The sequence below is a fragment of the Emys orbicularis genome, chromosome 9, assembly GCF_028017835.1.
Source record: "Emys orbicularis isolate rEmyOrb1 chromosome 9, rEmyOrb1.hap1, whole genome shotgun sequence".
NCBI lineage: Eukaryota > Metazoa > Chordata > Testudines > Emydidae > Emys > Emys orbicularis.
This window is the reverse complement of record NC_088691.1, coordinates 2,133,340-2,158,104: the sequence shown is the minus strand read 5'-3', so window position 1 is coordinate 2,158,104 and position 24,765 is coordinate 2,133,340. Positions and strand designations below refer to the sequence as shown.

General features: G+C 47.4%; 1 protein-coding gene across 1 annotated transcript; it reads right to left on the bottom strand.

The window, feature by feature from the left end:
• Nucleotides 1-4,321: 4,321 nt before the first annotated feature.
• On the bottom strand, nt 4,322-24,537 carry LOC135883586 (UAP56-interacting factor-like). Its single transcript, XM_065410791.1, has 9 exons — nt 24,462-24,537; nt 17,646-17,789; nt 10,347-10,489; nt 8,008-8,135; nt 7,414-7,501; nt 6,067-6,110; nt 5,905-5,979; nt 5,062-5,173; nt 4,322-4,417 (listed from the first exon to the last, which is right to left on the bottom strand). Exons 1-9 carry the CDS (start codon nt 24,535-24,537, stop codon nt 4,322-4,324), a joined length of 906 nt encoding a protein of 301 aa, XP_065266863.1.
• Nucleotides 24,538-24,765: the final 228 nt, after the last annotated feature.

Sequence of the window (24,765 nt, the reverse complement as noted above, 5' to 3'; positions counted from 1 at the left end):
ATGTGGTACGTTTGGGGGCGAGAGGAAACTTCTGAGCATAAAAATCTTAGTGGCAGCAAAATTCTACAGGGCTAGAGAAAATGTTTAGCTCGCCCCAGTTTTAAATGCAAAGGTGATGCATAAATTCAATTTTGCAAAAGGAAAGATTCACAAGACACTTCAAAAACGCTTTCAATTGTTTCTAAGTTAGATATGTTAAGTCCATCCGTTACCTACTGCATTGAGCTACTAATATATGCTGTGGTCATCAGTTAACTATCTAACTCAAAACAAAGTAACTTATATTTGAGAGAGAATTATTTCACTATTTTATGCTTAGCAAGGCAGAAAGTGGTGTTTTTCCAAGGCCTGACCTGATACGCCGTGGGCTGTGATGTTTTGGAATATTGCTGGTTATCAGTTCAGTCCACTTTTACATAGGGCTAAATTTTTCTCTTGCACCATCCAAATTCATGAGTCAGTGGAAATAAAGCGCAAGAACAATGTGGCCTTTAGCTCTTAGGGTCTGCCTACTTTTATTTAAATAACCCTTACACCAAATACACGGTACAGCCGTGTCGCTGACAAACGTACCAACAGGATGACAGCAGAGAACACCCTGATTGACTTGATTACAGCCTATAAGTAGCTACAGAGGGAACAAATGTTTAATAATGGGCTCTTCAATCTAGCAGAGACAGGTCTAACAATGCAATGGCTGGAAGCTGAAGCTAGACAAATTCAGACTGGAAATAAGACACACATTTTTAACAATGAGAGTAATCATTGAAACAACTTACCAAGGATCATGGTGGTTTTTTTCCATCACGGGCAATGTTTAAATCAAGACGGGATGGTTTTCTAAAGGCTCTGCTCTGGGAATTGTTTTGGGCAGTTCTCTGGCCTGTGTTATAGAGGAGGTCAGACTAGATGATCCATGTGATGTGGATGCATGATGATCACAATGAACATAACATAAGAACGGCCCTACTGGGTCAGGCCACAGGTCCATCCAGCCCAGTATCCTGTCTGCCGACAGTGGCCAGTGCCAGGTGCCCAGAGGAAATGAACAGGACAGGGAATGACCAAGTGATCCATCCCCTGTCCATCCTGTCCGAGCATCTGGGTGTCCCTAGCCTCTGACTGCCAGAACATGGGGTTTCATCCTTGACCATCTTGACTAATAGCCATTGATGGGCCTATCCTCCATGAACTTATCTAGTTCTTTTCTGTTATAATTTTGGCCTTCACAGCATCCCCTGGCAACAAGTGTCTCAGGCTGTGTGACGAAATACTTCCTTATGTTTGTTTTTAAACCTGATGCCTATTAATCTCAGTGGGTGACCCCTGGTCTTGTGTTATGGGAAGGAGTAAATAACACTTCCTTATTTACTTTCTCCACACCAGTCATGATTTTATAGACCTCTGTCATATCCTCCCTTAGTTGTCTCTTTTCCAAGCTGAACAGTCCCAGTCTTATTAATCTCTCCTCATACGGAAGCTGTTCCAGACCCCTCATCATCTTGTTGCCCTTCTCTGCACCTTTTCCAATTCCAATTTCTTTTTTTGGTCCCTTGTGGCCTTAGAATTTATGAACAATTTAACTAAATATCTGCATAATCATTCCCTCTCTGGCAAGTTCATACCTTTCTGGGATGAATGGGTTTGTCTTTTTTAGGGTCTGTTTGCAAGTTCACGTAATATCTAGTGCTGTCCGACGTTCAGTGCACCTGGAGAACAATTGATCCCCGTCCTCTTTATAATGGCCCTTAACATATTTGAGGACTGTTATCAGCGTCTCCCCCTCAGCCTTCTTTTCTCAAGACTAAACTTGGCCAGTTTTCTTTTAACCTTTCCTCACAGGTCAGGTTTTCTAAACCTTTTTATCATTTTGTTCCTCTCCTCTGGACTCTTTCCAGTTTATCCACATCCTTCCTACATTGTGGTCCCCAGAACTGGATAGAGTAAACCAACCGAGGCCTCCCCAGTGCCGCGAAGAGCTGGACAGTTACTGCCCATGGCTTACATACAACACAGCCCAGAATGCTATTTTATTTTATATATATATATGATGATGAGTTTCTTAATCTTCCGGGCATGCTGCAGGGTCCATCTCTGCTCCCCAGGGAACTGGGGAATGGTAGGCGCGGGGTTGCGATGGGGGTCACTAAATGTCTGTGTATCTGTGTTGGTGCCAGGGCAGTGTGATCCATGGGTAATGACTGGAGTCTGTTTATTTTACTGACTGTATATTTTAAAGCTGGGGGTGGGCACCTTCTGTTCCTTGCAGAAGATAAATGGGAGGGAGGAGATACTTTGCCCCCCTACCACCCCAGAGAAGAACAGTGGACCTGCCATGTAAGCAGATTCTATGTTTCTCAGCAGACACGTTTGCCCTGGTCAGGCCGCGCCCCATGGTGTACCACACACACTCAAGGGACTGAGGCCCAGTATTTTTGGTTAGACTAAAATGCCTGTTAAGGGAAAATCACTAATCAGATCTAACACTTTAAATGTGTTTTATTCGGTGCAATGACCTCTCATACCACCTCTTTATAAATTAGTAATGCCTCCAAAATTCCTGTAAAACCACGTTCCGATGCACACACGCGTTAGTTGCTCTGATGTAAAACTGAAAATGTTCTGTCATGCACGGACCTTTCCCGGTCAGTGCCCAGGCCCAGGCCCAGGCTATGTACAGGGCATTCACAGACTGAAGGAGGGGGAAATGCATTTAGTAACGGAGTTTAGTCTGGGAAAGTCTAAGTTCCACTGTTCACTCTCATTAGCGCCCGTAGCCTCGCCTTCATTTGGAGGTGCTCTCGGGAGGCCCCAGCCTGCAAACTCGATGCAGCTAATGCCTTGTTTACACCGGGACCTTGGGCACCAATGGAGCTGCACCAGGGCAGATCCCTAGTGCAGACGTGCTGCAGTGATGTAAAAAACAACTTGCACCAGCACAGGCGTCCTTGCCATCAAACCAGGGTCAGCCTCGCCCGTGCCAGGCTCTTCACATCAGTGCAGCATGTGTCTGCTCGGGGCTTGCACGGGCGCAGCAACCTTAGTCTAGGGGGACCAGATGTCCCGATTTTATAGGGACAGTCCCGATTTTTGGGTCTTTTTCTTATATAGGCTCCTATTACCCTCCAACCCGTCCCGATTTTTCACACTTGCTGTCTGGTCACCCTACCTTAGTCAGACCAGTGCAAACCCCCCAGCACACAAGGCCTGGGTCACATTCCTGATGTGAGCTGTACCACTGACCACAATGGGACTGTGTGGGTGTGTGCGCACGTGCTGGAGCCTTAGCTTGTAAAGTCTTGGGCACGGACCCTGTCTTCACACTGTAAAGTGCTTGGCCTGCCACATCAATCAATCTTTCAGAATTCAGGTAGACAAGAACTGCAGCAAGGGAGGTTTAGGTTGGACATTAGGAAAAAGTTCCTAACTGTCAGGGTGGTTAAACACTGGAATAAATTGCCTAGGGAGGTTGTGGAATCTCCATCTCTGGAGATATTTAAGAGTAGGTTAGATAAATGTCTATCAGGGATGGGCTAGACAGTATTTGGTCCTGCCATGAGGGCAGGGGACTGGACTCAATGACCTCTCGAGGTCCTTTCCAGTCCTAGAATCTATGAATCTATAAAGCAAACCACCCTAATAAACACTGACACCGGAAAAGCTCCCCCGAGACTGGCTTGCTTTCCTTTCATCACCCGCATGCTGGTTCCTCTCCTGGGTATCAGACTCCCTTCCTTCCCAGGCCCCCATCCAAGCAAAGTAAGAGAACAAGTGCTGGGTGAAGCCAATGAGGGTGACAGGCTGGGTGCTGACCTGGGAGCTCAGGGGCTGGCAGGATGCCTAGAGGAGGCCCCAGGAGCCCATCTGAGGGCAGAGGGCCAGACATCCTCTCCTGCACAGGAAGCAGTGTGGGGTGAGGGAGTCACTGCCACAGGAGCACCCCAGGTAGTCCTGGCAGTGGGGACCAGGCTTGCTCCCAAAGCTGGTGGGTCCCCCTGCAATGATGGAGAACCACAGCTCCATGGCATTATTTGCAGCTCCCTTAAAGACACGCTACCAGGGCCTCTGTCTGGCCACCGCAGCCCCAGGACTCCCTGGCTGGGGGGGCAGTTACGCAGCTCTAGGGGTCACTGCCTGGCCAAGACTTCAGCCCTGAAGTTCTGGTTGTTCCTGCCCCAGACAGTACCTTGACTGCCTGTGTGTACGCAAGGGAATGGTGTAATACCAAGGTAGCCAGCGGAACGGGAATCAATTGCGTTTTATTGGTGGCCCGTTATTCAGGTTGGGCTGGATCCGCCATCCCCAGGCCACACACGTGGCACTAGGGCAGCATGACTGTCCGGCTGCTGTTCCTCGCTGCCGTAAAATGCCTCTTGTTCCTCAGGCCGGAGAATCTCTCGTCCAAGGTCAGGCTGGTCTGCAGGGGAAAGGGAGGGCACAGCGTGATTCACACCCAGATCTGCAGGGGGTATTGATTAAAACATGCCAGGAATGTGCTTCTGCAGCCAGCTAGTCAATTAAACTAGCCATCACATGGAGTTGTGCAAGGAGCTTGATAAAATGCATTTGGCTGGAAAACCTCCATCAGCACCAGACCCGACCACTAAAGTGTCCTCAGTCAGGACAGGAACAAGCAGGGGGTACCTGAGTGAGTATCTAGTAATGCTGTGCTGGCAAGGAACTCGAGTAACCGCGAGGGAAGATAAAGCAGGAGCTTGGAGCTATTCTGGGGCACTGTGGCCATGACTGTGTATGCCAGTGTGAAAGCTAGAGCTGTGCGAATAACCAACGTTTTGATTCAGGGGCCAAACTGGAAAATCCCCAACAACGATTTCAGGTTGAACAAAATGTTTCGTTACCAAGATTTTTTTTTTTTAACTTTTTAAAATATAAAATTGAAATAGTAAAATTCAAACAAAAAGGGGTTTTGACTCCAAATGGAAACGTTTTGTTTGGAAAATCCGAGCGGTCACACGGCAACCGTGGCCTGCGCCCGTGCAGCGCGGAGCGTGGCCCGTCCAGCTGATCTGAGCATTCACACACTCGTGCCATCCGCTCTACCTGATTCGCCATTGCACGGAAGTTGAATCTTAGTGGCACTCCTCGGGGCTGGGGCTTGGCTGTCCTTGGTGGGGGTCTTCGGCCTCTGAGGAACGGCCGCTTGCCTCCCGGCCTGTCGAATGCATGGAGCGTTTACTTAGCAAGCGAAGGTCGCTCGTTTTCTATCACTCTCTAGCAGCAGGCAGATGAAAGGGCCACCTGCATCTCCTTAGCCTTTCCGGGGGTCACTAAGCCTTGATGAATGTGATTGACAGTGGAGCGTTGCCAGTGCAGCTTAACCCCCAGCAGGCGTGCAGCGCTGGGGCTAAAGGGAGATGCAGTCTGGGGCTACCCCAAGGCAGTGGAGCCCGGCCCTCCTCCACTGCTACTCCAGCCCCATTGGGGTGGGGTTGCTGACTGTGCATTGCCACTGCACGGCACTAAAGCCCCTCTTCCAGCCGGGGCCTGGAACAGCATCTCTCTCCAGTGCCCCTCTGCCAATCCACGGCACCCCCCTGGGCCAATGGTGTCTCTCCAGCGGTTGCACAATATCAGCTACTACCAGCAAATGGAGCTGGCTCTTTAGTTCAAACAGACGCTTAGATCCAGAGGTCCCAGGGTTGCTCCCCACCGCTAGTCCCACAAGCACTATCGCTGCAGATTAAGCCAAGTGATGAATAAATGGGAGGAAACTGCAATCTGCTTTCAGTTATTCCAGGAGCAGAAAGAGGTCATATTTTCTGAACATTTTCATTTGAATTATTCACTCAGCTCTAAGGTGCAAAAGGGATTTCGGGGGGACCTTTTCAGTGTCACAGATCTTAACAGCTTGTCTAAAACCATACACCATGGCCATTTACTCACATATTGGTGTGGCTTGCCTGAGGATTACAGACAGAAATGGTTAGAACTGCTCCAGAGCTGGGCTGCAGCTGCCACCTGCCGAGAAAGAGAAATGTAGCCCATTTGGTTTCCGTAGTGATGAACTGGTCACATTTGTGTGTCTCTTTTAATTCTCCCAATTACCTTCTCATCCATGGTTGTTTCCCTTCTGTGGGTGGTTCTGTTTGCTGTAAAATAAAATGCAGGAGAGAGATTGATTTTAGAAACTGTCTCTCAGACAAATAATTCCCTCTTAAGTAGCTTAAAATAACGATTTTTACACCGAATATCACCACTCTACGGTGAATGGTCCTTTAGAATATTCACTAACTACTTATGCTAAACACTCTGTTCCACCTCGTATTTGCTGTGACGCTGGGAGCACCTTCCCCAGACCTGAAGAAGAGCTCGGTGTGGCTCGACAGCTTGTCTCTCTCACCACCAGAAGCTGGTCCAATAACAGATATTACCTCACCCACCATCTCTCTCTAATATCCTGGGACCGACATGGCTCCAGCTACACTCCATATCCCCAATAAGTCAGTGAAATTTGGTTTTCACTGTAATGTATGGATTGGTCAGGGCTAATTTTGCTCTGTCCCTTCTGTCTTGCAGTCCAAGCAATCCCGACTTTATCACCTATTCTACTGTTATTAGCCAGAGGCCAAAGTGGTAAGCTGAGACTCTGTTTGTAATGCAGCATTATCATTTAGTGCACACTGCTCTGGGCCTGGGTCCTGAACATACTGATGCCCATGAATGCCCATGTGCTCTTGTTGGCACGTGGTTGCAGGATCAGGGCCCACGGAGCAATGCCAACAAGCATCTCAGTAAAATGGGGCTTGAACAAATTGTTGAATATTCACTATTATAAGGGGCATGATTGTCCATAGGCATCGGTCTGATCTCTACCAGTAGAAGGAGAAGAGTTACAGAGGCCAGAACTGGATGTGACCCATGTCTACACAGCCCACGGGCGCAAGTCCCCCCCAGCCTGCATCGACAGACTCCGGTGAGCAGGGCTTGCAGAGCGCTCTAGGATAGCGGTGTAGACAGCCCTTTGAAGATGTCAGGCTTCACAGCCCCTGCCCCAGCCTGAGCTGCAGCTTCAAAGCGCGGTCCACACAGCTGTGTTTAGCATGCGCCCTGCTAACCCCAGGCTGTCGACCCAGGCTGGAGGTGCAGTGCTGTGGGCTGTGCACACACCCTTAGAGGCCAGCACCAGGACACGTAGACACGTGCAGGACACTTAGAACTGAGTGACCAGCGTAAGAGCAACTACGGCCCCGATCCTGCATATGCTCATTCGCTTTTGGAATATAGGCCCAGCTGGATTTCAGTGGGCGAGGGGCCTTTGAGGCTCTGGACCATGCGCTCTGTATAACCATGGCTATTTCTCCCAGCTAATTGCAGAAGCAAGGATGCAAATGTGGGAGGGAGGGAGAAAGGACGATTCACATTAAAATAATTATCAAGCTTGTCAGATCTTACAAGAGCCTGTCGCACACTGACCCCTCTGGTAAAGCTGACTTTGGGTTGCCTCTGCTGGAAGGCTGGTCTCCTGTTTAGCATGAAAGGCCTGCAATTAAAAGAAAAGAGGCAAAGTGAGGAAACGATTGCCTTGAGGAGGAGCATTGGGAAAGGTCTAGTCATCAGCTTAATAGGAAATAATCTAACCGGGTTTGATTTTAAAACATCTGAAAGCAAACCAGGACCTGCCAGCTGCCAGGGCTGCCAACATTGCTGCTCCGGGTAAGACATTCCAAACGCTTCTTGTACAAATCTGGGAGGAGCCAACGTCTCCTGGGCAGCTCTGCACGTGGCATAACAGGAGTGGAAATTGTCATGTGTTTATTAAAAGTGGCAGAGGAAATGGCTGGTTATTAAACACAAGCACGCAGCAAACTTCTTGCCAAGCGATTTAGCGACAGAAGAAGGAATATTTCCTAAAGTGCAGTGCACTCCGTGGCCGCTGCACCTCGCCAGTCAATGCAGAACACGAGAGGAGATTTAATAGCACGAGAGAGTCTTCCAAATTGACAAGGAAATAATTTCTCGATCAGATCAATGTGCCAGACTGTTTACCTTGTAGCTGGAGCTTGGCCAGGGACTCCCGCTGTTCTGAATCTCTTGGGGCGCTGGGGTAGCCGTCTCTGTGCTTCAGGCTGTCCACTCTCACTGCTTTTTGTAAGCACCTCATCATGCTGGATGCCCTAAAACATAGCAACAGCTCGCTTGCGGTCAGCTATAATGGCTGTGTTTGCTTTCTCAGTGGCCAGAGAAAAGGGTCACAAAACGTGACAAAGCAGGGGATTCGTTTCTATCAGAATACTCGTACGGATGTTGTTCCCGATCTATCCCCAGCCACACTGCCATGGGGGTCAGGCAGTGCTTAAATCTCTTTGTTTGCTGGACTGTCTTGCTTCCCTTTTGTACATGGTGATACTTGGTCTGCTGGAAAGACTGAGGGTGTCCAAGCAGTCTGCATTTCTCATTGCATCATTCACGGTGGGCTTTGTTTGGCAGTTTTGAGGGAGATTCATCCTTGGAATTGACTCACTCCCACTGTCCATGTGTTAATTTCACTGGGGCTGACTTCTCTCCTATGCAGGGCAGTTGTAGCTGTGTCAGTCCCAGGATATTAGAGACAAGGTGGGGGAGGAAATGCCTGTCATGGGACCAGCTTCTCTTGGTGAGAGGGACAAGCTTTCGAGCCACATCGAGCTCTTCTTCAGGTCTGGGAAAGGTGCTCCAAGGGTCACCTTGTCTCTTATTTCCTATGTGACTTTTGTATTATTATGAAAGATCCTGATGTGTAAGTGTTTTTTCTTCTTTGATAATTGACTTAGTATGTAATCGATCCCTTAAGCTTATTAAATCCTGAGATGTGTTGTGGTCTTTCCCACTATGACATGGAGATTTCCACTGATCTATGGTATTGTAGCAACTTCTTTTCCTCAATCATGTCTTTTTTTTTTTTTTTTTTTTTTTTTACTGTAATTAACAATTTTTTGAAATTATGAATGACAGGGTAGAATGTTTCAAAGGGAGTGTGTGGGTGTATTATATTTCATAGGGAAGACAGAAATGCCAAAACTTGTTTGTGGAGACATGGGATTATGCAAAGACAGTATGACCCCAGGTCACAACCCCCCTGAAATCCTGCCTCATTCAATAAACTACTGCTTACTGTTCGCCCATGTGCTGAAATACCTTGCTGGATCAGAGCCTTAGAATGTGGAAGAACAGACACCTCAAAAGATCCCCATTCAGTAAAGCAGAGCTTCTGCATTACTTCTAAATACTGCTACTTACTATCCCCCTCCACGTCTGTAGGACCATATCCATCTCACTGTCACCACCCACTAACCGATACATGTTTCCACAGACTCCTACTCAGTTAATTTCTGTGGAATGAAAGCTACCTTAGAATTATGCTTCCTAGCAACTACTTCCTACTTTCTCTTAATATCCTGCCATAGTCAGTACGTACCTAATTCATTACATGCCCTTTAAATAAGTACCAGATTCTATATACATGCAGATGCAGTGCTGCCCTCTTCCACTATCAGGAGATTGTCATTATATGAGTTCTCATTAGTTTTAAAAAACGTATTGAGCACATGTGAAGTACTATTTTCAAACCTTCCTAACTCACCCAAATCAAAATGGATTTCTACCACGACATCAAAAGGCAACTCTCCTCCCGCAGGACTATCTACATGCTAAATTTCAGCTTTCTGTCCCAAACCATTTTGGTGCTAGAGATGTTCAAAACAAAGTTACAAGAATTATTTTAATGGTAAAGGTGTATTGTTTCCCTATTCTCTTGATGCTAAAAATAGCTGAATCACTTTCACTCAAACCTTAAAAACCAATCAAACAAAACCCCACTCCTGAAGGATTTCAGGCTGACAAAGTGAAAGTTTGAGAAAGTTACAAGTTACCCAAAAAGGGGAGTTTATCATGGAAGCTGTTGAGCAACCTTAACTAAAGCTGTCACTAGCACCTCTGTAGAATCAAAGACTATTATCCATATGCCAATGAGCCATATAGACCTAATCTTTCCAAACCCATTGAAATCAATGGAAGTCCTCCCGTTGACCTCAAAGGGCGTTGGCTCTTGCCTTGTGTGGGCAAAAATGATGGTGACTCTTCAGCTATGTCCTTGGGAGAGGCCATAGTAAGGGGAGGTGACCTGGAATCGCTGTAAGACAGGGCTGCTTTTGCACAGCCAAGCTGCACAGATTCCGTAAAATACATTGACACCATTGCAAGTTTCACATCCTATAAGCCTAACTGGACAACAAATAAAATATTCTCTGCTTACACTCTCTTCTCTCAGGGAAGTCAAGATAAAAACCCCAGGCCCTTCCAGAACGCTGTGACACTGAGGAACAGCTGTGGATTTTCCCCCCGCCTACCTCTTGAGCTAAAGCCTGCCGGTTTAAAGGGCTCGCTCCATTTAATGTGGCAGCTACTCTTCTTCTCGGACCAGCCATGGCGCTTCTAAATGGTCTTCTATTATACTGCTGCTGTCCAAACCCTCTTCTAAATCGATTGGGTCCTAGGAAGAGAAACACCTGTCACAACCTTGACTTAGGAATTTGAATGGTTCACCGGGTTCACTCACATGGACCGAAGGGTAACTATGCTGACAGTGATCAGGGAGCTCTGGGGGCACAGCTACTCTGGGTTAGCATTGTTATAAATTCTTATTTTTAAAAGCACCTCTTATTTCAAAATGTGTCTGGTTGAAACTTAGTGTCAGCCTGGGAGCAACAATTTTAATAATAACAAAATTAAAATGTACTGGATTTTCTTAGTACAGGAGCTTGAAATGTGTCTTGGAATGATGGGCTCTGTTTTGCTCAAAACCAACTGAATTAATTTAAAAAAATGTAAGGGGATTTGTCTTTCCAGTGACTTGATTTCAAGGTTTTAAAGCTGTATCTGATTTGATTTAGGAAAGGTCTGAATGTTAAGACTTAACTGACTTGTAGACAGAAGACAATTCTGACTTGTAATAAAGAGAGTACCCCAAGGAGCCTTCCCGTCTGCCGACGGAGCTCCCATCCCCACATTGCTATGAAATAGCTGTGAGATTCCAATGCCCTCTGGGCACCGACATGCAAATGAGCGCATGCATCTGGAGGATTAACCTGCAAAAGGCTGGGAATGGTCGGGAATGCACAGATGATGATGCTTCATAAATGAACAGGAGTCTATTCCCTTTTGTAGCTTTATAAATCTTTGCATAAATTCTGCATCTACCTGCTGCTGTTGTTGGTAACAAATGAGCAGTCCACACACACACAGCTTAAAACCCATTTAGCTTTAGTGATATTTTCTTTTCTCAAAGCCTGTTCATGCTTTTGTGCTTTCTGAACTGTAAAGAGAGAGTAAAACAGCTCTTAATCTTTAGGTGAAGTTATGGTGCATTATGGTCTAATTACTATATGTAATAAACTCATGTAGTCAGAATTGTTTGTCATTTTCAGAGAGGCCATCTCAACAAAATGTATATTCAAACTCATGTATAAATTATTGGTCGGGACATAGTTTCAAGAACAAGCATAGCTCATGATGCTTTACAATGCTTAATATCTCAATGCCGTTAACAAAATACTGCACTCGACATAACTTCAGTAGCGCAAAATGCAAAGCAGGTACAGTCTATCTACAGCACTGAGTCAATAATTCATGATGACTCGAGCAGCTAGAGATGAAGTGCGCTTATGAAGCACTGATGTTCCTTTGACACATGGGCCTCACAGGTGACGTCTGCACTGCAGTGTAAGCCCAGGGCTCAAACTCAGGCTCAAGCCTAAACCCCCTTCCATCTACACGCAAATCGCACTAGCCCAGGGCTGAGACCCAGGACCCCACAGAGATGGAGGGGTTTGACCCAGGGTTCAAGCCCTGTGGCTTTGCAGTGTACATGCAGCCCCGCTGGAGTCTTGTTCTGGGACTCTGCCAAAAGTATCCCGCAATCCCACAGGCTGACTTCCTGTCCCCTGGACAGTGAAGTTTTCCCACACTGTACCACCAACAAAGAGCTGCAGTGGCCACATTGTGGGAGGACACTAGGAGTTCTGGGATAGGAGTGGCTGGACACAAGCTCACACAACGCAGTGTAGATGCTGGAGGCCCAGGTTGGGACCCAGGGTTCAACAATTCCTAACCTGGGGTTACACATGAATGTAGACACTCATTCAATTTGTGACTACCTGGATTTACCAAGAACAAATCATGCCAAACCAGCTTGATTTCCTTCTTTGATAGGGTAACTGATTTGGTGGCCAGGGACTACGTGGTGGACATAATATACCTGAACTTCAGCAAGGCTTTTGACACAGTCCCCCCATGAATTTCTGATAAATAATCTGGGGAAATGCAGGCTGGACCAACTACCATTGATACATAATTGGTTAAACAACTGCAAACAGAGTAACTAATAATGGAATGAGTTTGGATTGGAGGGAGGTCTCAAGTGGGGTTCCGTAGGGATCTGTTCTGGGTCCGGTGTTGTTTAACATCAATATTAATGACCTAGATGTAGATAGAGAGAGCATACTGATGAAGTTTGCAGATGACACAAAGCTAGGGGGGTGTTGCCAACACTTTGGAGGATAGAGATAAAATTCAGAGGGATCTTGATAAATTGGAAAACTAGTCTATAGCCAAGATGTAAAGTGCTACACTTAGGGAAGAAAAACCAAATACACAAATACCGAATGGGGGATAACTGGCTTGGCAGCAGTGCTGCTGAGAAGGATCTGGGAGTTGTGGTGGATCACGACCTCAACCTGAGTCAGCAATGTGATGCTGCTGCAAAAAAAGAGCAAATGCAGTTGTACGTTGCATGAACAGAGGCCTAACATGCAAGTCACAGGAGAGTACCGCTCTACTTGGTGCTGGTTAGGCCTCAACTGGAGAACTGTGTCCAGTTTTGGTCACCAGTGTCTAAAAAGGATGTAGAGAAACTGGAAAGGATCCAGAGGCGAGTGACAAAGATGCTCAAAGGGATGGAATGCAACCCATGTGAGCAAAGGCCAAAGGAACTGGCTATGTTTAGTTTGGAAAAGAGGAGATTCAGGGGAGATATGATAGCCATCTTCAGACACTTGAAAGGCTGCCATGAGAAAGATGGAGAAAAGTTGTTCTCTCTGGCCACAGAGGGCAGGACAAGAGGCAACGGGTTCAAACTCCAGCAGAGCAGATTTAGATTAAATCTCAGGAAAACTTTCTTAACTGTAAGAACAGTAGGACAATGGAACAGACGCCTCGGTAGGTCGTGGGAGCTTCTTTACTGGAAGTTTTCAAAAGGAGGCTGGACAGAGCCGTCTGTCTTGGATGATTTAGACACAATAAATCCTGCATCTTGGCAGGGGGTTAGACTAGATGACCCTGTGGCTCTATGCTTCTAAGCCCTAGGCTAACAAACCCAGGCTGTGCTAACTCGAGGTCTACTAACCCTGGGCTTATATTGCAGTGAAGACAGACCGGCCCACAGTGAGTACTGATGAAGGCTGTAGCCCCAACTGGTGACAAGTGTTGGCAAGTTAGTTGAGGGAATATAGTAGTTCGAAGGGGAAAGAAGGGAAGGGCAAATTTAGGATGCTTTGGCCCTAGCAGTGGTGAAGCACTAAAGCACAGCTCCAGGAGGGTACTGGCTATTATGAAAGTGCTCTACAGAAGAGGGGACTGGCTATGCGTCGATAGTCAATGGACATGGTGCCACTAGATGGCGCCCAAAAATATGCAGCATTGTTCATACGTTTTATAGGATCAATAATGTCTTCTGGTTGTAGTGCCCTGCGAATGGCTTTCTGTGTGCCACTCTGAATACTGGAGACTCCACTGCAGCAGTGACTGCAGAATGAATGAAGTTGGTGCATCTGGGCGGGGAGGAAGAGAAGGGGATAGAAAGCTGTGGTTTGATGAATCTAGATAATCTGGGTGGGGGGCCTTCCTCCAGGAAATTAGCTTTACAAACGGATTCATTCTGGAATCGTGTTCAGCATCTACAGGAGGAAGATGCCTTTCACCCTCTTCTTCCACTGCTCCCTGGAACATTCCCCTCTCGCTCTGGCTGACAAAGGATGACTCATGGGCAGCCCTGGGCTCTCTCTCCTGGAGTCCCAAGCTGTTGTTAACCATTCTCCCATCCTGCTCTCCTTGTTCTGCCCCCATGGGGGTGTTTCTGTCTGCCCCCTTCTTGTTTTTCTTCCTCACCAAGTCTGGGTTGTTCTCTCGTTGTCCCTCTCACCCAGCTGCCAGACACCACCGTCACGCTCCCCACCCACCACCTTCCCCGCAGACTGGCGAGCCGGCTAGCACGGCTCTGCACAGGGGGAGAAGAAAGCAGGCTCAACGGTGCATTTCCTTGCCGCCAGGAGGCACTGAGCTCAGCGGTGCCTTTTCAGGGTACCATAAATCCTGCCTTAGCGACCACCTCTGAAGAGAGCCCACCTGTCAGGAGCCACCTGCAGAGGCCACAGAACTTCCCCCACTATAATTTAACTGTGAAGAAGCTATGAAAAGCGACCAACTGTCATCTGTGACCTGTGACCACATTTTCTTACTCCCTTGAGAGCTGGGCACCCGGCCAGCAGCCGCCGATCTCCGCTCTGCCTTCAGAGCTGGGCAGCCGGAGAGCGGTGGCTGCTGGCTGGGCGCCCAGCTCTGAAGGTAGCCCCATGGCCAGCAGCAGTGCAGAAGTAAGGGTGGCAATACCGTATCTTTGAAGAGAGACCACCTCTTACAAGCGACCACTTTTGCTCTTGGCAGGTTTCACTGTATTTCACTGGGGCAGCAGGAGGGATTAATACTAACAGGAGCCAGGGTCCAAAAATCCTGCTCCTGCCAGTCAGTTCACATGGCAAAGCCTCCACTCACGAGTGTCCTGAGCTGTAGCTAGTGTCAGTCATCACTGCTCCATTGGCTTCCACGGCGCTCCCTGGATTTACAGCAGCTGAGAGTCTGACCCGGAAAACACTGTGTGAAGGTTGCTATTTTAAAAGCTGTAGACCCCACCTCTGACGCAGTGGGGCAACGTTCGTTACAGCTGATCTTCATAGACTCAGCAGGGCATGCAGCTGATAAGGAGACTTGCTCTGTGCTGACATGGGGCGCTCCAAACTGTGCTTGTGCAGAACACAGCTATGCTGGCAAAGAGCCTCCTCTGCCCCGGCCAGCTGCGTTCTGAGAGGAGCTCCCATGAGAGCAGAGCTTGGCAGTCCCTCTTGGAGAAGATTTAACACAGAAACTCCAATAACAGCTTGGCATTGCAGACTCTCTGGAGCAATCGTCACCAAGTTTTAGGCCAAATTCCAATACAGGCAATTGCATTTCAGCTGTGTAAATCCCTTGCTGCTTTATTCAGAGACTTAATTCCCTCTCCCTAAAGTGCTGGTACTTGTGATAAGAACTATCAGCCCAGAAATGGCTGCATTTCAGGGGTGATTGAATTGAAGTAAGCCCTTTCAATGTATAAGGCCAAATTCTTGGCAGTACTGAGCACCCTAAACTTCCACTGACTTCAACTCCGGCAGGGGCAGTGGGTGCTCTGTAGCTTACAGGAGCAAGTCTTAAATGCAGTTTAATCTGCAAAATGCTGAGGGTTACAAAAACCACGATGTAAATTAAGAATAAGGGAATTTTTTTAAAGGAATACCTACACTAAAATCGTGACAGATTGCATCCCTATTTTCACCACTTTTACAAAACTATGATACATTTTGTACAAAGTATGCCTTGTGAAGTATCATTTGAAAACTCATAATTTGCTGATCGTTATTGTCCTGGTAAAATATGTGTGGCAATGTTGTATGTAAAGTTATAAGATTCTCCTGTATGATGTTACTAAGGCATATTCCAAATCTGGGGAAGCAGCCCAAATCAGTTCCTCAGAGACAAAAGTTTAGCCAGCACCACAGCTTGGTGTCGGCATAATCAAATGGACTATCACCTGGTTAAGCAGCCGTTCTTTGGCAGGAAGAAGGGCGTAAGCAAGAAATTTACATTTTGGCAATGGAACAGATGGGGGTTCCCGTGTGAATAGACTGGCTGTCACCCAAACCCCTGCTGGAGATGATTCTCAAAGAGGAGGAAAAGATATAAAGATTAGGAACAGAGGACACAAACCGCCTCTTTCCCCTCATCTCTACTCATGGCATCAACAATGTTTGAAAGACAAAAGAAGCATCATTGAACTGGGTCCTGGCTGAAGGAACTCAGCCAGACTGCTGTGAGCATGTGGTGAGAAAAACCTTTTTTGCTTCAAGTTCACTTAGCTTATCAAGTTAGATATTAGTTTGCGTCTTACCTTTTATTTCTTTGTAACCAATTCTGACTTTTATGCCTCGTTCCTTTTAATCACTTAAAATCTATCTTTCTGTAGTTAATAAACTTGTTTTATTGTTTTATCTAAACCAGTGGATGTTTGGATTGCGGTATTTGGAAACCTCCATTGGAGACAACAGGGTTTGTGCATACCATTTTCTGTTAATGAAATGATGGACTTTCTATGAGCTGGTACTGCCCAGAAGGAAGGAGCTGGGCAGTACAAGATGCACATTTCCGGGAACAAGTCTGGGACTGGGAGTTTGCTGGTGTCGCTCTGCAATATAATTCAGGCGTGGCTGGCTAGAAGCACTCATAGAATTCATCTGGGAGTGATCTACATGCTGGAGGCTGTGTGTGAACAGACAAGGAGTGGTAGTTCTCACAGCAAAGCAGAGTAAAAGGCATCCCAGGTTGGAGAATTGAGGGGACACCACTGTTCAGCAAGCCAGATTGTACCCTGGGGAATGTCACAAAAATCTTTAGTTTGACTTATTTACCTCTGAGTTCACTGTTGTCAATGGCTGAACAATGGTGGTTCAGGGTACAAGACCATCAAAATCTTAAATAATTTGTTGTCCGATTTGCTAGGGTAAATGAAGAGTAACTTCTTCTGAACCTTAGCCAGTTCCATGCTGCTTGTTGTGCTGACTGAGAATGTACCAAGAACAAGGCAAACACAAACAGGACCTATGCTCAGTACTCATACTGCACTACATACTGTTTGCATTGAGAAGAGAAATATTTAAGATAGAGCAGAATAATCCTCTAAAACCTTCAGCAAACTTGTTTAACAGCAGTAAAAAAACAGATGGAAAAATTCTAAGATGCACAAAAGAAGTCATTTGAGCTTTGTGCATAAAAACTAGTAGAGCCAATTTAGATTATTGTGTGGTCACACATTATTATTCAAGGCACATCCTAAAAATAATGGGTCCAACCAAAATGATAAATTAACTCCAATAACTGAACGATCAGAGGGTAACCTAAGGGGTAATTTAAGTGTGTTCTGGGAAAAGGGGGGATTAGGAAGAGTATAATTAAAATATGCAAAACTCAAAAGGGAAGAGTTGATATTAAGTCATTTTGAATTAGTAATTCATGAGGAAGGAAGGAGGGGGAGAAAGGCATGAATTTATGCTTTGAAAGAGCCTGGATCTTCAATTGTTTCAGACAAATTCCTTTTTGCTAAGCTACCGAGAGCAAAAGTAGATATTACAACCGTCCAGGATTAGAGAAGCAAAGGTTTGGGACGATATCTCTTGGTGTGCAAATGTACACTCAAAAGAGGAGAGTCAGTGTGGTTGGCTTCACAGGCATCCTTCCATCCTAAACATCTCCTTAGTTCCTACGGCTGCATGTTAGCATTTACATACCTTGCCGGTTTCGTTGCATCCAGGTACGGAACCCAGGTCTCCCATTTCCATATGCTGAATTCCTGTTCTTCACTTGCTGCCTTCGTTTGTCCCCTACTAACTTTGCGCCGGTTTGTCCTTTCCTGTGGCGCTTTATGATGTCATCTGGATTGGAAAACACAAAGGAAAAAACCAGGGAAAACTGCAATTTCAGCGACCATCATGTTCCATTGCGAGTACATCCAATTATCCTCCATATTGAAAACAAGGCTTGTGCTGCTACAAACTAGGCTTGCCAGGTGCTAAAAGCCCCCGACCAGTCACATGGTGGGGGTGGCCTGTGTAACTAGAACTGTGAATGAAGAGCAGAAATGAACTGAAGCGTGGGTTCACAACCTGGGCCTGTGACCAGGTCCAGAGGCGTGGTGACCACCTTCCCTCTCTTTACAGCTAGATGTGGGGGGTCCAAAAACTTTTTTCTGTTGTACCATAGAGTCACAGTTCGGGAAAGTTTGAGCACCTGTGAGCTGGAACGTTCCCACATAAAACATTCTGGCTACTTGGGAGCAAATAAACGCCTGCAAGTAAAATAATCCTAAAGTAAAGTCACCATTAAATATATTGCGAGCGACAAAGAGAAACTGAGCGATTCATACCTAATCTCCTCATACTTATACCAGCTAGAAAATATTCCCATTAGGTTTGGTTTGGTTTTTAATGGAGAAAAGATCTGCAGAAGGAATCAATCAGCTGTTTGTGATACCTTATAGACCAGGGGTAGGCAACCTATGGCACGTGTGCCGAAAGCGGCAAGCGAGCTGATTTTCAGTGGCACTCACACTGCCCGGGTCCTGGCCACCGGTCCAGGGGGCTCTGCATTTTAATTTAACTTTAAATTAAAGCTTCTTAAACATTTTAAAAACCTTATTTACTTTACATACAACAATAGTTTAGTTATATATGAAAGACTTATAGAAAGAGACCTTCTAAAAACGTTAAAATGTATGACTGGCACGCGAAACCTTAAATTAGCGTGAATAAATGAAGACTCGGCACACCACTTCTGAAAGGTTGCCGACCCCTGTTATAGACTATGCAGGTTAGAGACAGTATTTGACAAGGTTAATTAAAAGGGAGAGTCAGGTTAGAGCGGAAGTATTGTTACTCCTGTGAAGCCACAGTTATAGAGGATTAATTTAATAACTGCACCTAATGCTGCTTGGTACCTGAATTTAATTAAGGGCCAATTTCTGCTCGCAGTTATACGGGTGCATATCTGGATTAAGTGAATGGAGAGCAGTCCTTATTAACAGCGATGTCCCTGACAGCAGACTTTGGCTGTACGTGAAAATGGCTGTAGGGATTGGACCATGTATCTGCACTAGTCATACGCATCTCAAGGATGATTTAGTGGGGACTGGTCTTGCTTTGAGCAGGGGGTTGGACTAGATGACCTCCTGAAGTCCCTTCCAACCCTGATATTCTATGATTCTAAGGGCAAAGAGATGTCTGGCCTCCAGTATAGCACAGAAAGCCGGGTGCTGCCCAGGGAGCCCACCCTTGGCATGCCCCTCACAAGGGGCTTTCACACAGTCCTCCCCAGCCCCCCGCCCCCAGAGACATACATTGCCCCACAGGGGGTAAGGAGGAGGCAGGGCCATGGATCTGACCCCCTGGAGTGTAATCCAGCTCACTGCTACCTCTGGGACAGTGCTGCAGATCTGCACCGCCCCCCTGAGGGCCCAGTGCCTCCAAGGCACAATGAAGCCCGTGGGACATAAGCAATCCGCCAGCAGCCCCCCCCGAGGACTGTAAGATGTTGTACAACCATTAATGAATTAATTGTCCCTGCACCTCTGCATTTTACAGATGGAAAAACCGAGGCACAGCAATGATAAAGGCCTGAAAGTGGTGTGATAAATGAGGAATCCCGCTCATTAGGGGTCTGAGTTCGTTTAATCTGACATCAGTAAAGGTGTATACCCCCGACACTGTTCCCAACTCTCAGGGATCTATCATGAGTCTGTGATTTCTTTTCATAAAGCCCCAGCTCCAGGATTTATGAGATTACGTGAGAATCTCTGTTTCCATTTAAAAAATAAAAGTAAATTTCTAGCCCTGCTGGTTGCAAGAAAAAACTTTGAAATTGTGAACCCTCCGAAAGCTCAAAAACCAGCAGGCAAATAAAAACAACCCAAACTGTATTATTATTATTTTAAAATCTCATGACTTTTAAGACAATCTCATGATTTTCAGTGACCTGACCCAGGACGTTTGACCGCATGGGGTTGGTGATACTTCTCCAGTTGTTTGGAACGTGCACTCAAACAGTTGGATGGGGGCACATGAGCTGAAAAGTAACAGTCTGATCCAGCATGTATCCTCACGTAGCACGGTAACAGCATGAGAGGAAAAAGCAGACGAGCACTGAGTGGGGAAATACCTGCATTTCATGGCAGGGAGGTAGATTCTCTCTAACAGATCCCTCTTCGGTCCTACACCAAGGGAACCAGCTATTAGGTTTCATGTTGAACAGAGGGATTCAGTTTCCATGTTGCTCCGTGGCCAGCAGCAGCAGCAGCTAGGTATTTTGGAAATTGCCCACAGCCTCTACACTACAGGGAAAGGAGAGAGCAATCCGCTGGCTCTCGTTCTGCTCTATAACGGGTTAGTGACTGGGACAGCGCCACCTGTCAGCTCTGAGTCATCCTCAGCTCTGCCTCACCACAAATGGGTAGAGAGGGGGTTAAAATACAAGCAAAAGGGAACCAGGCAATACTGCTAATGTCCCAGACCTCCACAGAACACCTGCTGCGGGGCCTATAATTAGCTCTAAACAGATCAGGGGTTTTAACTGTTTGTTCAGTGGAGAAAGAGATCCTGGGTCACGGTGTTCACAGCATGAGACCATGCTGTTGTTCATGTCTTCTTTCGCTGGACTCTGTTGCCTTTCTCAGTGTAACATTAATGGTCCTGAGCCTGTACAAGGCCACCCATTCATATGCCTGCAGTTAACTTTTCCTCTGATTAAACCTCATACGTTTAAACCTAAATTAGTGGCATTATGGCAGCAGGAAGGAGAATCTCTCTCTCTCTCTCTCTCTCTCTCTCTCTTCACCACTGTCTTACTCCAGTTTTTTGTTGGTTCAGCTCCAGTCAGGCACCTGTATTTCTGTTAGTGGCAGACTTCTTTAAACACATACCTGTGCCTATAGGCCACTGTGATAGGACATGGTTTAGAAACACTTAAACTAGACAAAAACAGCTATGCAACTTAGCATGGAGCATGGTCTTGCTACTCTGAGAGGCTTCAGAAAGAACTCCTGCCCCCCATGTGGGTTACTTAGGATGTGCCTGGGAGCTTTGCACAGTTTTGGAAGCAAGCATCCATCTTTTGCAAACTTCTTACACTCTCCACAAGGCAGCATGTGGACTCTGGATCACTTTATGCATGTTTCAACTGCTTTTAGCTAAACGATTCTGCTAAGAAACCCTCCCCAGTTAGCCAAAGGCTCCAGTTCTCAACAAGGTGGGTTAAAGTAAATCTAGGTTTTGTAACCCAAAGTGTTTTGAAGTCTGGTGCACCATAAAAAAAAAAATTCCAACCTGTCATCAGATAATGTATATGGAATTCCAGACAGATTGTTTCAGTTTTCACCAAATTAGTGAACATAAGAACATAAGAACGGCCCTAGTGGGTCAGACCAAAGGTCCATCCAGCCCAGGATCCTGTCTTCTGACAGTGGCCAATGCCAGGTGCCCCAGAGGGAGTGAACCTGACAGGTAATGATCAAATGATCTCTCTCCTGCCATCCATCTCCACCCTCTGACAAACAGAGGCTAGGGACATCATTCCTTACCCATCCTGGCTAATAGCCATTAATGGACTTAACCTCCATGAATTTATCTAGTTCTCTTTTAAACCCTGTTATAGTCCTGGCCTTCACAACCTCCTCAGGCAAGGAGTTCCACAGGTTGACTGTGTGCTGTGTGAAGAGTGGGGGAAGGGCTGTCAAAATCAGGCTTATAATGGAACGCTCACTTCACCCCTGCTTATGCAGAGACTGCTGGAAGGTGTTTTCTTTGATGGAGGTGGCCGCATGCCAGGAGATTTCCTAGAGCCATTATTGTGGGTACAAATCACTCCTCAAGTGCTTGTCATTTGTCAATCTCTACCAAAAATACCAAGAACCAAAGGAATACAAGACCCAGAGTAAGTGAACAGTGTCAGGTATGAGGGACACTAGACTCCCTGCCTGCTTTTGTGATTTTGCTACCCCGTCTGCCCGGAGCAGAGCCCATGGGGTGATCTCAGTGTTCATGTGTTTTAATGGTCTCACTGAAGTGTGCCTGTGAGGCATGTGCTGCTTGGAGCACAGACATTTTTGATGTGCGTTCCTAGCTGAGTCCCTGCTTGCTCCTGGTGGAGGTGGGAACGGGGAGCTGATGCTGGGCTCACAGGACTGATGGAAATCACTCTCCCTTTGCTGTAAGTGAAAAATACTCAGTTGTTTGCTTGACCACCTTTCCATGCTGAAAAAGAAATAGGTATAGCAACGGTTACCGTGGGCCTGTCTGGGACCCTACTTTATTTTCATAAGTAAATGCTGTAGAGAAGAGACAGCAATTATGAAAAATAATTTTCTGCTGTGTGAATGTGCATAGGAACTCTCAGAGTCTTGGGGCTATAATATCAGCATCTACAAGTGGTCCATGCATCTGAAGCAGTGGGTTTTTTACCCACGAAAGCTTATGCCCAAATAAATCTGTTAGTCTTTAAGGTGCCACCGGACTCCTGGTTGTTCTGCTAAAACTGAGCCGTCAAACGTGCCCTGAGCACCGCAACCACACCTCAGAGGACCCAGTGCTAGGGTCACTCAAGGTAACCCAAACCAAATAGTGAAATTAGGGGCCAGATCCTCAGCAGCTGTAAATCAGTAGAACTTCATTGAAGTCAGTACAGCTACATCAATTCACACCATGCCAAGGATCTGGCTCTGGGTTTTCTGTGAAAAAAATAAAACTTGCTGTTGTTCTGCTCCAGAATTTCTACTGTATCTGGATAGAAACGGTCCAGTGCATCTATTAAAAGTATGAAGCTAACCCAACAATTACAGCCTGGCAAAGTTTGTTTATAGAATGAAAATGTCAGTATAATAAGCCTCCCGGATCTATATCCCAAACCTCGTGACTTAATAAAAGGACAGTTGTTTATGCCCAGATCAACATATTCCCTGCCAGACAACTGACTGGCCTAATGAGCGAGCTGCTATAAATAGTCTCAGCACCTAGTGACCACAGGCCCTGGCTCATGTTTTCATTTCGGCTGAGGGTCCATTTATCAGTCTCTCTCCAACCTGCTGGGTTTGAAACTTTCAGCTCTGAAGTTAGGTTGTGTCTCTCAGCAGCGTTCAGAGACAGTTTTTTAAACTGATTTTTTTCCACTTGCTCTTTTTCTGCCATTTAACACACACTGTACATCTATTACATCCATACATTCTCTTGGAATGTAACCTTGATCTTTATATTGTATGCCGCATGTTCTGTATGCCTGACAGCCTGCTGTCTTTCTGTATAATTCTATGGGGCACTATGTCACATAACAGAAACCGCAAAATACGGGGGTGGGGGGGAACCTGACAAAACAGCTATTCTGATGTTACTATTCCTTGGGAAGGGGCTACTCCAGCTCCCTTTAATATCCATGGCAGTTGACTAGGCCTCTAAAATTCCTAGATTATGCTGCAACTGGGAACTAATTTTACTTATAAATAAAGGCCAAATTTTTCAAAGGGACATGACAGAATTGGGCATCTAATCCACCTCATCCAGTCAAATTGCACTGGGTCAATTCCTTTTTCTTGTTTTCTTTTATTAGAGCACAACTGAAAAAAGTCAGCATTTTTCCTGCTGTGGTATTTGGCTTTTCACCATGTTCACAATATTCCTCCTCCTCAGAATAGAAACATCCCAAATCTCCCAGCAAAGAGACATGGTCATTTTTTTAATGTCATTCCCTATGAACCTGATCGCTGTAAATACCCAGAAACAAGCTGCTTGCCTGGGCCTGAGCCAAACCCCGCCTGCTGCTCCACCTGTACAGAGGGTGTGGGGAAAGCAGCACTACACCCCACAGCACTTTCTTTTTTGTTTTTGTTTGTTTCTACCACCAGACTCCAACTGCCTGCGGAGCCCGGGCCGGGTCCCAGCCTCGGGGATCCCGGATTTCTGAGTGTCAGCTGCGCTCCCTGGCAGGTAAGCCCCGCTTGAGTCCTACACAGGCAGTAAAAGGAAAGGCTCAAAATCAGGTCTTGCCTCCCCGCAGCATTTCTGCCCCCTTTGCAGAGGGGGCCGGGGAAGCGCCCAGCCAGGGGGCGCGGATGATTTCACGGCGATGGCATTGTGCTGAGGGCGGGCCGCTGGCAGCCGGGGTCAGGGAAAGCTCCCACAGCCAGCAGCCGGGCGCCTCCCGTTCACAGCCAGCCCGGGCGGCCAGGGCAGGCTTCCGCGGCCAGGCGCGCTCGGACTCTGGGACACCAGCCGCGGCGCGCCCTGGGGCAGCGCCGCCCGCCGGCCCAGGAGTTCACCCAGCGGGGCCGGGCGCCGGCCCGGCCTGCAGCTCCGTGCCAAGCCCGGAGGGGCCCCTCGCAGGGCTGCGGCTCGCCCTGTCCAGCCAAGGGGCTGCGCGCCGCGGAGCCCAGCGCAGATACCGGGGCTGGCGGGGCCCTGGCGCCCGGCGCTCTGTGCGCTCTGCCTCTCCAAGCGCCCCAGGCTGCGCGCCCCGGTTCCGCGGGAAGCCCTGGCAGGGCGCTCGGCGGGGCAGGGACCGGCACCTACCCAGGGACATGTCAATCTCCTCCGCGCCCCGCTCCGGCCCCGCGCCGGCTCCCGGCTCCGGCCCCGCCGCCTCCATGGGCTCCTGCTGCGGATCCAGCGCTGGGAGCGGAGAGGCAGTGCCCAGCCTGGCCGGTGCTCCGGGCGCGCTGCCCAGCTGCCCGTCCCTGCCCGCCCGCCCGGCTCTGCGCCCAGCTCCTCTGTGCGCCTGCCTGGAATGTGCCGGGCCGGAGAGTGCCAGCGGGCCAGCCAGCACCCGCCCCTGGTACCCACCCCTGGCACCCTCCCCGGCCAGCACCCGCCCCTG